The 15,002-nt window shown below is 31.1% G+C and overlaps 1 protein-coding gene across 1 annotated transcript in view; it reads right to left on the bottom strand.

The window, feature by feature from the left end:
- Window positions 1-15,002, bottom strand: part of GRIK2 (glutamate ionotropic receptor kainate type subunit 2) — a gene marked incomplete at its 5' end in the record, with an annotated part of 353,559 nt that overhangs the window by 146,770 nt on the left and 191,787 nt on the right. Inside the window, 2 exons of the mRNA XM_083856634.1 lie at window positions 4,318-4,524; window positions 12,743-12,856. Coding sequence (XP_083712760.1) covers window positions 4,318-4,524; window positions 12,743-12,856 — 321 coding nt within the window. The remainder of the gene's footprint in view (window positions 1-4,317; window positions 4,525-12,742; window positions 12,857-15,002) is intronic.

The following is a 15,002-nucleotide window of genomic DNA, read 5'->3' on the forward strand; positions in this document are numbered from 1 at the left end:
ACAGTGTCATTCCTTCCTTCCTTCCTTCCTTCCTTCCTTCCTTCCTTCCTTCCTTCCTTCCTTCCTTCCTTCCTTCCTTCCTTCCTTCCTTCCTTCCTTCCTTCCTTCCTTCCTTCCTTCCTTCCTTCCTTCCTTCCCCTAAAGATTCTTTAATTGCCTATTACCATCAAGTCTCCTGAGATTTTCATTACCAAAGCCATGGCTAAATTTTCCTACATTGTATTGAAAATCTCAACTGTCAGACCTTTGCCATGAAAATTGCAAGAAGAAAGAGGAAAGAGAGTTCTGCAGCCTTTCCTTATTAGTCTCTATATGGCAGGGTTTCCCATAACTATGAAGGAAAGAGGTAGAGTCCAAACAATGTAATGAAGTTACTTTTGAAATGGAAGAAATAGAAAAGAAAAAGGCGGAACAATGTAAAATTTCACTGCCTCAAAAAGGAAGGAATCAAACATCTCTATAGTCAGTTTTTAGAAGTTTTTTTGTCACTTCTACACAATAATATAAAGGTTGTGGCTATAGGTGTTCAAGATCACAAAGAGCTTATTTTAAAATAAGACTAGAAACCAACAGGTTATTGGAGGAAAAATCGCTAAAAGAATTTAAACTGATTATATAAACATCTATTCTGCTACTAAGAGAATAAAGAACTACTACATTATTTTTACAAATGTAAGTATTTGATATGTATTTATTTTGAAAAATTGATATAGACTTTGAAAAATTCAAAATATACTGGAGTAAAAACACTATGTCTAAAGTTAAACTAAATAGTTCTTTCCAAATGTTCAACTGTGTAAAATTCCTCAAAGGTGAAAATCTGATTCTTAGAGACAAAGTTCCAATTTGATCCTTACATATAATCAAAGAACAATTATGATCTAAAACCTGGAACTTTTCTGTAATTATTTATGAATCATAAAATATCTGGAAGCCTTGAAGTCTATTTGTAATGCATAAGCTTTGTGCTGGAGAAGAATCATTCAAAGAACCCTCCAAAAAGTTATTTTTAATCACATATGTATAATAACAAATTATTTCCGAGTGGATTTTTCATTTAAAGCTCTGTCAAAGTATAAACCAGTAATTTTTTTTCTGTTTTGGAACCCAAATTTAATCTTTTTTTTAAGCAATTTTGGATCTATAAAGTAGGATGTCTAATTTTCTAAAAATAAAATTATATATTTTTATTCTGTTTGTCTGTGCTAGGTATACTGGAATATAACTTACATGATTAAACTATATATCTCATGCAATAGAATACAGTGACCTAACAACTTTTAGCACTTAAAAACAACCAGAAATTCTCCAGAATTTATTATTCAGTATTCAATAAATCTGTTCTTTCATAATGCTTTCGAACCAAAGGCAGGAAGTCAGTATAAATAATACTTTTTTTAATGAAGAATTTATCCATAAAGAATGGAGATACCTGGAACTTAGCTCTTTCTCCCTCAAATATGTAACACTCATATCTTGAACTAACCTGATAAGAAGGTACAATACTAAATGTAAAATTGTGGCAAAGAAATCAGAATGCTTAAGTGGAAAATTCAATTCAAAATTTATTCATAGAGAAATGTCATCCGTATTTGCTTTCCTAGTTAATATTTGTCTTTTATTTGCAACTCTGGAGACCAGTGTCTTTTTCCCAACAATAATTCATTGTCAGTTGTCAAAGAGAAGGAATCATTGTACTAAATTTCACTGTCAGTATCTATCACAAATTTAAAAATAAGCTACTTATTGCTTGGAGAGTGATATAAGAATGCAGATGTGAACTCTAAGAAAAACAGTCAAGGAAAGAAGAAACATAAGCAAACTATGGAAAAGAAGATTGAAAACAAACAGGGCCTGATGTAAACACTTCAATCTGTTGTTCATACTACAAAATTTAAATCCTGAGATTGACAGGATATGCTGAGCTCAACTCGGATAGCATTATCTTTATTTTATTTAGATTTTTGAGCCCCAACAATTATAGAAGTGACTAAGTACTGATTCAAACTTTTTATTTAAAACTTAGATTTTATTTGGTACTTTTAATACTTATATAAATGGTGCATTTTCCTTTCTATGCATATAATATACCAAAAATTATCCATTTCATTTATTCTTGGATTATCCATATTGCATATTACCCTTGCAAACCTATATACTAGAGCATAGTGACCTTTCTCTCTGAACTAAACTGACTGACAAATAAAACAAAACAAAGAGATAAAAATAATTTCTAAAAACATTTTTAATAGATTTAAGTGCTATGGCAACTTTAAGAATTGTCTTTATTCTGTAGTCTAATTAGAAACTCTAGTTGAAAAATGTAGAATAATTTCACCTTTCAAAAATAAAGAAATTGAGTTTATTAAATTACTTTATAGGAGAGAAATCTTTATGACAATTCAAAAATTTTCTCCAAGGGAAAAGAAAGACTGGAAAGCTAATGGAGCATGTGAAATACTAATCATATGGAAACACCCAGTGTGGTAACTGTCTATCTGAAGTGCCTCACTTTTCAGGTCTGAAGTGTTGCTTGCTAATAAAATGCACCAATAATATGCATATAGATAAAGCAGACAGGTATATAAATAAATTGCATGTATTCAAATAAATTATAAAGTAAGAATTGAGAAAATCAGAGAAGAATTTAAAGCAAATATTTTAACAAGTGAAGACTTGAGAGCTAGTAAAAGCTATGGTCCAAATTAGGAAGTTGGACTACATCTTCCATGTGTACTAACACAGTCTCTAAACTTTTCTGACTCCTAAGTAAAAATCATTTAAATAGAATAAAAATAAATAAATAAAACCAAAAATTTATCTATGTTTAGTTGTATATTATTTATGGGAAAAGGAATGTTCCATCCTGATTCATCAAGAGGAAAGATGGGGAAAGTTACTGTTTCACACATTTTACTTCTGCAACTTGTTCAAATGCATTTTATTTCATTATCTTAGTGTAAATTTTAAGAGGCCGTACTAGTGTTTTCTTAAGAATGCTTTAGGGCTGAATAATAAAAGGTGTAGAAAAATGTGATTTATATTTGTTTCTGAATAAATATTTCCACAATATCCACCTCAATCATGGAAAATTAGTTCCAGATGAGAATTTTACCTAAAAAGCCTCAAATCATATAGCTGAACAGGCCTATGCACTTACCCATGTCTAAAAATTAACATTTATAGAGATGGACAAAGAGTCCAGCTAAATAAGTTTGCTTTCTATGTGTCTGTGTGTGTGTATAATAAATACACACATTTAAAGATAACATAACTATAATACTCCCACGCATTCTTCTTGAAAGTGTGAAGCCAGGCATAATCAACATCTGTTGCAACACCAATACCAGATTATCATTTACTAGAATAGCATGAAGAATAACCCTCCTAGTAAATATGAATGTTTTGATTAGCACATGTTCTGCCCATCTGCTGAAATCTTAAAGCAAATTGAAACAAGATAAGTAAATATTTTTCAAGCTATTCATGCAGTTTTTGCCATCATTAAGAGGTTTCACTTGAATTAGCTACAGTCTTCTATCTATTCTAAACAACAGTGATGTGCAGAATATGTTTCATCTCAATCTTTGACCTCATGTCTATAGAGAAAATGCTATCAAGCAATTTACTCAAATAAATGCAGAAAGGAACAATGACATAATTTTTAAATTTACAAAAATCTTTCTCAGAAACTGAATTAAACTGGCATGACCAACTGAGAAAATAAATTTTGAGGAACCTGAAGTAGTGCCTCCCTTAATCACTTACAGCCAATTGTAATGGCATCTGATGTGACGTTGCTTTGTTCCATCAGTATATGTTGACATTTTTGTCTTACTTCTTGCGCTTTATTGTTAAAATGTCAAGAAAGATGAATATCAAATGGTATGTGTGTTTACACTACACACATGGAAATTTCTCTAAGACAAAATCTCAGATCCACTATCAGAAAGGGAGACCTGACTTGTATTCCTGTCACAAATTTTGTTATAAAACAAAATTTTTTTATAAAAACCTTATACAACTGTTCTCAGAAATAAATTCTGAGTACTATTTATTTTATATTTTGACTTAGACATATGCTAAGAAAGAGCTAAACCAAAACAAACACTGATTATGGGCAAAAAAAGAGATCCTTTATTTTACAAATTCTACACTAAAGAAATAATGGATACCAATCTACTTGCATTCATTCTTAAAACATCTGCCTTTTGAAAACAGTAGTATTCAAATGGCATTATCATAAAAGTTTTACAATTTTTATAGAAAGATTTGAAATCTAAATGCATAGTTGAAAGCTTGTAAAAGTCAACTTACATGATCAATGAGTTCACGAACCATTCCATTCCACTGTCCACTGGCATCTTCTTGGGCTCCATATTTTCCATCTTCCACCAGTCTAATCTCATAGGAAAATCCAAGGATAGTAGACAGCTCCCTGAGGAGGTCAATGCAATATCCTTCAAAGCGATCGTTTCCATACAAGGGTTTGTCAGACTTCTTGAACATAACATATGGCTCTTCCTGTAAGAATTAAGAAGACAGAAAGGATAATGAGTGCCCCTACACCATTCTACTCTTTTTAGCCTTAAGGAGTAGACACTCAGGTATTTACATATGCATGCACTCATGACATCACTCACTGTACAAAGAAATAATATGAAAACTAGAATCCTTTTATCTTTGGCTATGTGTGCCTAAAGTCTTCATATCTTTTCAAAAATTCTTTTTTCCTTTGGAAAAAATTACACTCTAAACCCTGTAGACATGTCTTCAAGGAATGCATATACATACTAAATTTAAATGTGTTCCTTAACTAATTGCATTATATGGTAATATAAAATGTAATTTTTGCATGGACAATGCAAGCCTTTTAAAATGCAGAAACAATGTGCTTTCGCAACCGAAAATGTTTCATTAAAATTCCAAACATCAATCAAATATTTTAAGTATTAGATTTTACATTTTTATTTATACAAGTATTTGAACTGTTTTCTCAATTCTTTGTTAGGCAAAGTGTAAAAAAACCCACAGAGGAAGGAAAAAGTCAGTGAAAGCATCTATTTCTCTATTGCCTCAAGTTACAGGCTTCCATTTTCAAGACTTCAGCAAAACCTGAAAACATTTACTCAGAAAGTAGATTCCATGATACAGACATACCATGAAAATTCTATTAAATTTCTTTAGGCATTTATCTTCTATTTTAAATCAAAATCCAAAGTAATAATTTTTTGCATTAAGTGGTGTGTAAACAGACAGCAAACAAATTAAAATGATTGGCAGAATAATTGTAATGATAGCAAGAAAATTTGCATTTATCAAAACAACGTTTTTACATCTGTTTCTCAGTATAAGATGACCTTTCTCAAATAGAAAATTAAAGGGAAAATCAAAAAAAAAAAAACAGTTGGTAGTTTTCCACTACAATATGGAACCAATATTCAAGCTAAGTTTGTTAGGCTAAATATGCAACTTGGTCTTTGCTCGCTTTTGGGAGAGACTATTTCCATTTTTTATAACTAAAAAAAAATAATTAAGTAAGATAAGACAAATAATAGTATGTTCAATCATTGCACCCAACACAAGAGTCAGTGAATAATCAGATAAACTCTCCAGGGCAACTTCAGAAAATTCTTAGAGTCCTAAATCCCCACATCAGTACTCAATGGGGTTAAAGGCGTCTCATTCCACAAACACCTGACAGCTTTAACGGTGTAACCTTCTGCTTTGACTTTTCCCACGATTTAAACATTATATCCACATAAAACTGGAACTGTACATAAGATTTTACACAAATGAAAAGGAGAATACAGGGATGAATCTTGTTCTTAAAGAACTATTATATACTCCTATTGAAATTAGTAAGGTTACACCATATTTTCAAAAAGTACATCACTGATCTTCATTCAATTAGGAAGGAAAAAATATGAAATAAATTGTCCAGCCAAACTACTAGGATGTTTTGACAGAAATTTCTCAAATAATAGATAAACATATGACTCCAGAAGAGCTCTTCAAGATGTATTACTGACAAGAACAAAGACCTAGAAAAAACATGAAAGTTGAAAGCAATTTAAATGACAAGGATCACTGAATATTTCTTGAGAAACAGAGATGGTATCAGAGAAAAAAACTATGTGTGAAAATAGTTGTTAATAAACTTGGGAAATTAATATTAAATATCTCAAGGAAACAACTGTAAGGAAAACAATTTTTTCAGGTGAAATGACAGTTTCCTAAAGAAAGCACATCGCCGGCCATCAGAAACTACACTAAGACAAAACATAGTGTGCTTTTTTTTTTTTTTTTCCCTGGTGTAGCAGCAATTTTCTTTACATTAAATGTTATGGTTTGGATTTGTGCTCAGATCAGTGCTATAATACAGGAATATTTTCATTACTGCTGAGCAGTGCTTACAGTGTCACAGCCTGTTCTGTAGGCATGGAGGAATTCCAATGTAGCTTGGAATGCCCATGTGCACAGATCCAAGACATTTGCTCTGAGAGTTGTTCAGATATTTACAATCTTACACGTTCCTCAATCTCTGAAGTCTTGGCAAGATTCTTGACGTTTTCATCTCTCTCTTCCATTCCAATCAATCCTGAGTTATTTGGGACAGAATTTAAATATATGCAGTATCAGGGAGGACGTATAATTGTCAACTTATGCTTTTAATTCTCATTTGCTTAATAAGCACAGCAGGATTTTCTTCATTGAGTAATTCAGTTCATTGATACATTCCTACATATTTTTCTATTACATCATTACAGAAATTTAAGACATTTTATCTGTTCTGCTGATGCTTTTTTATATTTTGTTACAGAAAAATAAAAAATCTTGCAACGCCTTCTGGAATTCTTAGATTCAACTCCATATTAATTAATATTCTTTACTCTGGCCAACTTGGATAAGGGCTGCAGTAGTATCTGTACTACTGTTTAATGATTCTCAGCTTTGCTGAGAAGACTGATCAATAAGCTATTAATACTCTTTTAATGCTTTTCCAATCCTGCATTAAGTAATTTCTTACTGATACTTGTTACTTTTTCTTATAGTCTTCTATTGTATAAAACATCTGTTTTTTCTCTTCAGATTTTTTACATGCTATCTAAAGTGATTTCTAACCTAACTTGAGCAGGGTTGGTGTCAGCAGCTTCATCTGTAATAGCTCCCATTAATCCCATAGTTTTCCCTAGTTTGCTTTTCCCTCAAGTAATACACATTCTAAATACTGAACATGGCATACAGGTATTCTGGACAAGTGCATGCAAAGGATTCTAAATGTCTTATTGGCTCAAGATTTGAATTTGTAGAATGGGCTAATGTAAAACTGGTTGTTAAACATGCTCTCAGCAAAGTCTCTATGCACAAAATGTACAATCACCATTGCTTCTTGGTGGATTATCACTTCCCTCAAAATCTTTCACTAGGACAATGATCATTGATTAGATAGACAGAATTTTTAAACTCAGTGATATGTAGATTGGCAGCTGCTTTATACTTACTTTAACATTGTTCACAATTTACTTTTTTCCCTTCGGTTCCTGAAAGCATGACCCTTAAAATTACTAGACTACATAATAAAACAAGTATTTTAAATCTTCTAAACAGTTTCAGTTGAAATTAAGTCTTTCAACTGGCTCTCCCCAGGAAAACAGAGAAACACCTTAGCACTTTTATTATTGCTTGGAATGACATGAGTGCTTTAAAACAAAAAGTCACTGAATAAACGCTGACTATAGACTCCAGAATGAAGCCTCAGGAAGAGACAACATTTACAGAAAACATTGCTAGACTAAATTAACAACAGGTGAGCTTGTTACAAAATTTTAAGATTAAAGACATAATTTAATGTCTCATAAAACGGAAATATTTTCAGTGAAGTGGGATACAGAAGAGCCCCATCCCAAGCCAAATAAACACTAAAAGTGAAAATACAAAAATATAATTTTTCTGAGAAAATTTACTGAAAAGTAGAATTAGCTAAAGTACTACAAATAAAGGTATGGCTACAAGGAACAGGGGAATCGCAGGTAGATAAAAAACTATATCTCTAAATAGAAGATAAATCTTTAAAAAATAATGAATATTGTTACTTTATAGACTGATTTTACTTCTAAAAATGTACAGCTAATGCTTGAATGAAAGAACACTTTTTCTAAAAAAAATTTCTGCAACTTTTTCTTTTCAGATTTGAACAATAAATATTTACTTGAATTATTCTGGTGAATTATATTTCAACTACAAAGAAATTACTAAAACTTACATCAAGTTTTAAATATTAAGTTCTCTTATTTTTTTATAAATATTACTCAGACATATAAATTTTTCCTTAATAATTTCAACATGGAATAACATATTTTTTAAAGAATCTAGAATTTATTACTATCAGTATTGAGAAAAGCAAAACAAAGCAAAAAAAAAAAACAACAAGACAAAACAAAACAAAAACAAAAACAAAAACAAAAACAAAAACAAAAACAAAAACAAAAACAAAAAAAAATTAGAAGTCCTAATGATGAAAATAGAAAATAGAAAAACTATTTGAAAATTTGCCACTGTTAGAACAGAGATTTTAATTATTAGCTCCTGTTCATCAGAAGGTAAGATACTAGAGTGTTAGAAATTGGCCATATCTTCTTAACAGTTATATCAGATATAAGGAATACACAATAGGCTTTCATAGTAGGCAGTCAAAATTCTAGTGGGAGAGGTGAAGCAATCCGCTAGTTAATATCAATAAAAATAATTGATGGGTAACCTATCTTTATAAAGATGACAGGTAAATTTAGTATTTTAATTTTAATATTCTTTTAACATATATTAATTTAAAATTTGGCCATTGAAAACTCATGTTTGGGTATCCAAGAGAAAAAGGAGAGATATTATGCACTACCCATTTGAGAAAGCAGTCTATATCAATAAAATACAATGTGGGAATACTATATTTTGAACTAAATAAAATTGTTTTAAAATTTAGTATAAATATTCCTTTTAATTTTATTCCTATTTCAAACCAATTTTTAAGGGAAGTACAATAAAAGGGTAATTGCACTTTTCAAATGCAAAGTAACAAAAAGCTACTAAATTTGAGATCATACACCTTTCATAACTTTCACACATTTCATGGAAAAATTAAACTTGACAACTGTGAGCTTTTCTGAGCTTTGATGTAAGCAGATACAGAAAAGTACATAAATGATACACAGGAAAGGAAACAAGCATTTATTTAAGTAGAACAGGGCCAATGAACCAGTATGATAAAATGTACAGACTGATATGAAATTAGCATAAAAAACCCCTAAGTACCATGCACATACCTCTATAAACATGGAAATTGAATTCCAAAGTTAAAACTCTTTCAGATTGGAAGTATAATATATACAAGAGAAAAAATATTCAGATATTTACATCTAAAATCTAAAGAGAATAAATGTTTCAGAGTTCTGGTAGGAATCAATTTAGGAGAATCAAAAAATAAGAAATCCTTATTACTGGAGCTGAAAATCTATTTTCTGTAGGTTTTTTGTTTGGTTTGATTTTTCCAAATACAGAATAGTCATAAAGCAGAATTTTTAATAGTTTCAATGCAGATGGTTTTAAAATAAAACAAGGCAATATGATCAAAAAGATTGGCATATCCAAAGCCATGGTTATAAAAGATAAAAACAGCATACTTATTATTTTTCAAATGTTTCCCCCTCTTCCCTAAAAAGACCTGACTATCTCTCTAGTGGCCACGTTCAGTTAGCGTTTGGGGCTGCTATGAGATCAGAACTTGGAAACCAGACACATTTCCTCACAAAAACTACATGTAGGTAGATGTCTGAGACAGGATGAAGTCCTGAGAACCCCTGTCCCTTTCCAGAATAGAGCACTGAATTGTTGAGAAACCAAAGAATAATCGTTCAGCTAGCTACCTCTAAAACGCATTATGAAGAATTCAAGACAAAAAGGAGCACATAGTTCTGTCCTTACTTAAAGCAGATGAATTTATGCATCAGAGTTTATATTTTATTATTTTTCCTATCAATACATTTTCTTATTTTAGAGACTCAGCCACCACTGAAAATGCAGGGTATACTTACTCACAGCTGTAAAGATCTTAATGACTGCAAAATATAGGAGGAAAAATATATTGCTCCGAATTTCAGCAAGGGAATTAAAAGTACAAGAAAGACTGGGATATTTAAATGTAAAGTGAGCATTAAAGAAAACTACAGAGAAAAATTATTAAGGCTCCACAGCTGGCAGTATACTGCAGACTATTGTAGGGAATTCTTAAAGTGAAAAAACATTAGAGAAAAACCACATGAACAGCTTAAATGATAGAATTGCCTTTTCTTTTTGCATTTGTGTAAGATTTTGCAGACTCAAAAAAGAGAGAAAAAGAAGCTGATGATGAGGTAGGTATTTTTCTAGGAGCTTTAGCATTTTATATTGTTCCTTTGCATTGCTACAAAGTGAATATTCAGTAATATGCTTTCTGTCCAACATAAATGTATTTTTTAAGCATAAAAAGAGATAGAACTACCAAATTAAGCAGTACACGTGTTTCTGCACCAAAAATGCTTTGGTTCCTTTTTACTATTCCAAGTACAGCTCTCCCAATTTGTATCACTTCTTCTGAGTACCATTCTTCATGGTAGCTAAAAAGAGTAACTGCAATTACCAAAATTTTTACTAGACAATAACTAAAGTAGAAAAGGCACCTACAAGTGAGCAAGTCATAACATCAATTTAAAGTCCTCTTTTTTTCTTTTTTATTGCATTATTGAGAGACCTGCAAAGAGGATGGATACTTATAAAAAAGACCACTAACCAAAACTTAACCCTTAAGAGAAAGGGTATCCTTGATTACAGAAAGCAGCTTTTCACTTAAATCTCAGGAGTCTTCTTTTGTGAGCTTTACTAGATTAAAATCAGTGCTCAGTGGCAGCATTGCTATTTACGTTTGTGCAATTTACCATTTCTTGAGCTAATTACTTCAACCAAAATCATGCTAGTATCACTATATAAAAAGCAATATGATACTTAAAGTATATTAACTCAAACCTCATCAACAGGCAGATGTCAAAACATAAATGAACTTGAAACACCCTAAGTTATTGAGTGTTTCTTCTGTAATCTTGCAGGGATTGATCCTTGTGGCAGTACTGTTATCACTGATCTGGAATCAAGCATAAAATGACGCCTATTGAAGAGCGCAGATACAAAGTCGGCTCCATGAGTAATGAAGGGGACAGGTCACTCACAGAGACAGGACTATATTCTGTAAAGCAATAAATCTAGCAGCAATTAGGTTCGCATGAATTAAAGTTACATATCTGTGAAAAGTGTCAAGAAAAATCCTAGGCAAGATGTCTGGGTACAAAGCAACAGCAGTATAGAGAGCATGGGAAGTCAGTTGGAATTATTAATAAATTTTACTTGATAATGCAGTATTTTTTGCATGTAGGAAACTTATAAAAGTCAGTGGGAAGAAAATTGACAGATTAATACTCTAGAAGACATGCTTTTACCATAAGAGAATATATGAAATTCCTTTATATTTCTTTAAAATAAAGAAACAAGGGATTATAAATTTATAAATTAAACTATAGTGTACCATTATTATAATTAAATGGTAAAAGAGAAAGTTGTGGTAAATCTGTGCTGGTGTTAGCATAACAAATAATTACATCTGAAGGTGAGTCAGCCATGTTCCATTTTATATATCTGGTATGTATTTTTCAATTAGTGAAACAAATGAAAGAAAGGATTTCAGAAGATTTTCTATCACTGGTAAACAGACCTTACAAGCAATGAAAAAGTTACCCACTGGATAAAATTATATGACTTATGTTGCATAAAATGTTAGAAGAACACTGACATTTGCATCTATGAACCTGTAAAAATTCATTCTAGTTGGAAATGCCATCATATATGTTGGTAGGTAAAAGCTTCTTAGTGAAGTATACAGCTGCCAGGAAGTTGATTCTTTTTTAAAATCTTCAATTTCATAATAATGGTGGTAGCAGACAAAGTTCTGAAGAGTTTTAAATTTGCTTGGAAATTAAAATGACTATTTCAAAATTACTGCACAGAAACAAATGAACAATTCTTTTTTACATAAATAAATATATTTAATTATAATTAAAAAATACGTCATTCACTGCCATGAATTTGCCCACAGTGAAAATAAAAAAACAGTTACTCAAATTGTTTATTCTGCTCTAGTTCAAAGGACAAATCAATTAAATATCTGTATGACTAAAAATTTCATCTCAATAATTGAGTACTAACAATGCTAAATAAATGTTAAATACTTTGTATTTTCCTTTGAGGTGTTAGAATAGCAAACAAAAGCAATAAATTTTTGCTGGCTAAAATTATCAGGCTAACAGACAAAGCACATTTTAAAACCAATTATCTCTTATCCTCTCACATGGCACTGAAAAAAAATAGCTTTGTAAAGAAGAAAACATTTTAGTTAATAATAAGAAAAGTTAAATTACTAATCAATTAACATAACTCCAAAGTTGGGATAACTTGCTCACAATTACGATAAGTGTAAACATCCATGACTAGCTTATCAACTGGAGTTCATTCACGACACCATAAATTCCAAGTAATTTTAAGTTAATTCTAAGTAATGGTAATGCACACTGCAGACTGTTCATTGTTATTGCAATTACTGTGTCACATTCTATCAGTTTTTCTGCATAACTGTATTTCAAGGAAAGCAAATACAATTGCTTACCAAGATGGTAGTAACAATTAAAGAGCGATTGGACAGGGAATCCGTGATGTTTGCAGGTTTTCCTTTCTGGCTCTCTGTCATGTTAAGGCCGCTCAATGGATCCCAAGTTCCAACCTATAAAACAGTAAATTACTGTGTAAATCCCCCATGAGTTACATTTCAGCATCTACAAAAGAACACTTTAAGGAAAAACAGATTGCTACAAGAAAAAAAAAATTGCTAGGAGCTATTATTAAATTTCATTCCATTTTTCTCTGTCATTAAATTTAACGTCTCCTTATTTTAAAAATGATTAACAATACCCCAAATTATATTTTGTGAAGTGTGACATTAGGTGTAAAGATGATACAAAGAATATCTAAAGCTACCCTTAATACTTAATTTTCCATTCCTAAAGATAAACCACATCTGAAGATAACAGGCAAAAATTAATTTGTAGAGCAGAGAGCATTGTCTCTACAAAAGGATTTACCCTTTTCTGTGATCAGAGAGGACAGCAGGACAAAATATGGGAAAAATTACTTTGGGGAAAAAGTAATGGAGTAGGCAGAAACAGGCTAAATGCAATAACTTAATTCATTTACAGATAAATCTTCAACACATGAGTATTTTGATATTTTATACTTTGAAATAAAGTCTATAGGATTTTTATCTAAGTAAGAACATCCAAGTTTGTGCTTAAAGGTTCAGGTCAAGGACAGAATTACATACTAATTAGTAAGTAATGAGGCTTATCTGTAATTTATTTGCATTTTCATCCCTATACAACTAAAATGGTAATTTTAACTATCCATTTTAGAAATCAGAATGCTTGTATTACTCCATTGTCTAAAAAATACCCCAAAAATATGTCTTATTTTGGTTTTAGACAGAATTTTAAACATCATTTCAAATACTAAATAGTATCCATAACACAAGGTCAAGATTTTTGAAACTAAACCTAGACAAAAATTTAAAATTTCTGTAAAGATTCAGTGTGAATATATATATGTATGTTTATAAAAACACACATATTTTAAATTATCTTTTAAACTGAGTCCTGAGAGACTGTTTGTATACTTTTAAGTGATCTGTTGCCACAGGGCTGTAAAGTAAGTTTAGGATGCAATGTGGTGTGGATAAAAAGAGTTCCATTTCTAAAACTGAGACTATAGCAGAGCATGAACCAGTGGATGCTGTAATAAAGAAAAGTCAAATTCAAACTCTTTTTCTACAATTTTCTGTTCCATAGGATTAAATATTTTGTCTGTCTTCCTTGTTTAACATGAAGTTCCAAGAGGTCACTCTTTTGAATTTGGCCGTTTAGTACCTCATAAACTGATCAAAGAATCATGAAGGGAAGAAAGAATATGTGTGTCTTAGAAATACAACTGGAAAATAATATCTAACACATCATTTCAAAGTATTGAAATCAAGCCTTGCTACCAAAAAACCTCTCCATTTACTGTTTTAATACAATTTGTTTTGGTGAATTGAAAGACTTTCAGAAAACGTAAAATGTTCAGCCTTGTAGCTTGGTCACAATCAAAAAATTTTAAAAGGGTTGCTAACATTTAATTGCAGTGTTCTACTAATTATGACAATCACAGTGTTTGCGATACTTCAAAGACCAAACTAGAGTAGAACAACAAGGAATGAAAAAGACCAGAACTTGAGCCTGTCACTGAATAACTGAAGCTGAACTAATCTAGTCTATGAGATATAACTTCAGGTTCACAAGTAGCACAAAAATTTCTGAGGAAACATCACCATCTTATATGATCAGTTTCAAATTCTAAATTCATTAAATAATTTGCTTTGCTCAAATTCATGTCTATAATTCAAATTAATACTGGCAAAATGTAAGATTTTGCTAACTAAAATACTTCCTCTCCTACTTTTTAACACAGACACAACGACAACCAAAAGAATACCAACTGTTAGAATCTGGATTTTATCTAACTACAGACCTAATCTACTGCAGACCTATAAGAATTATCAACAGCATTACTTTAAAAGGAAACTTCTGCCTTGATAAACTGATACTTTATTTTTCTAAATTAAGTTCATTGTACTTCTGCTGCTGATCTTTTTAACCAAAAATCTAAGAAATGGACCAAAATCAGAGGTTCAAAATTAGACTTTCTTTGGATTATCTTTGTTGATGAGCTCAAACCCAACAATTTGCAACACAAGTTCTTATACGCTACTGATATGTTTAGCTCCCAAATCACACAAATATGTTTTCGAAGCTGCATCTTATAGAAAAGTTGTGCAAATA

Source organism: Zosterops lateralis (assembly GCF_965231275.1).
Source record: "Zosterops lateralis genome assembly, chromosome: 3".
NCBI classification, from domain to species: Eukaryota; Metazoa; Chordata; class Aves; order Passeriformes; family Zosteropidae; genus Zosterops; species Zosterops lateralis.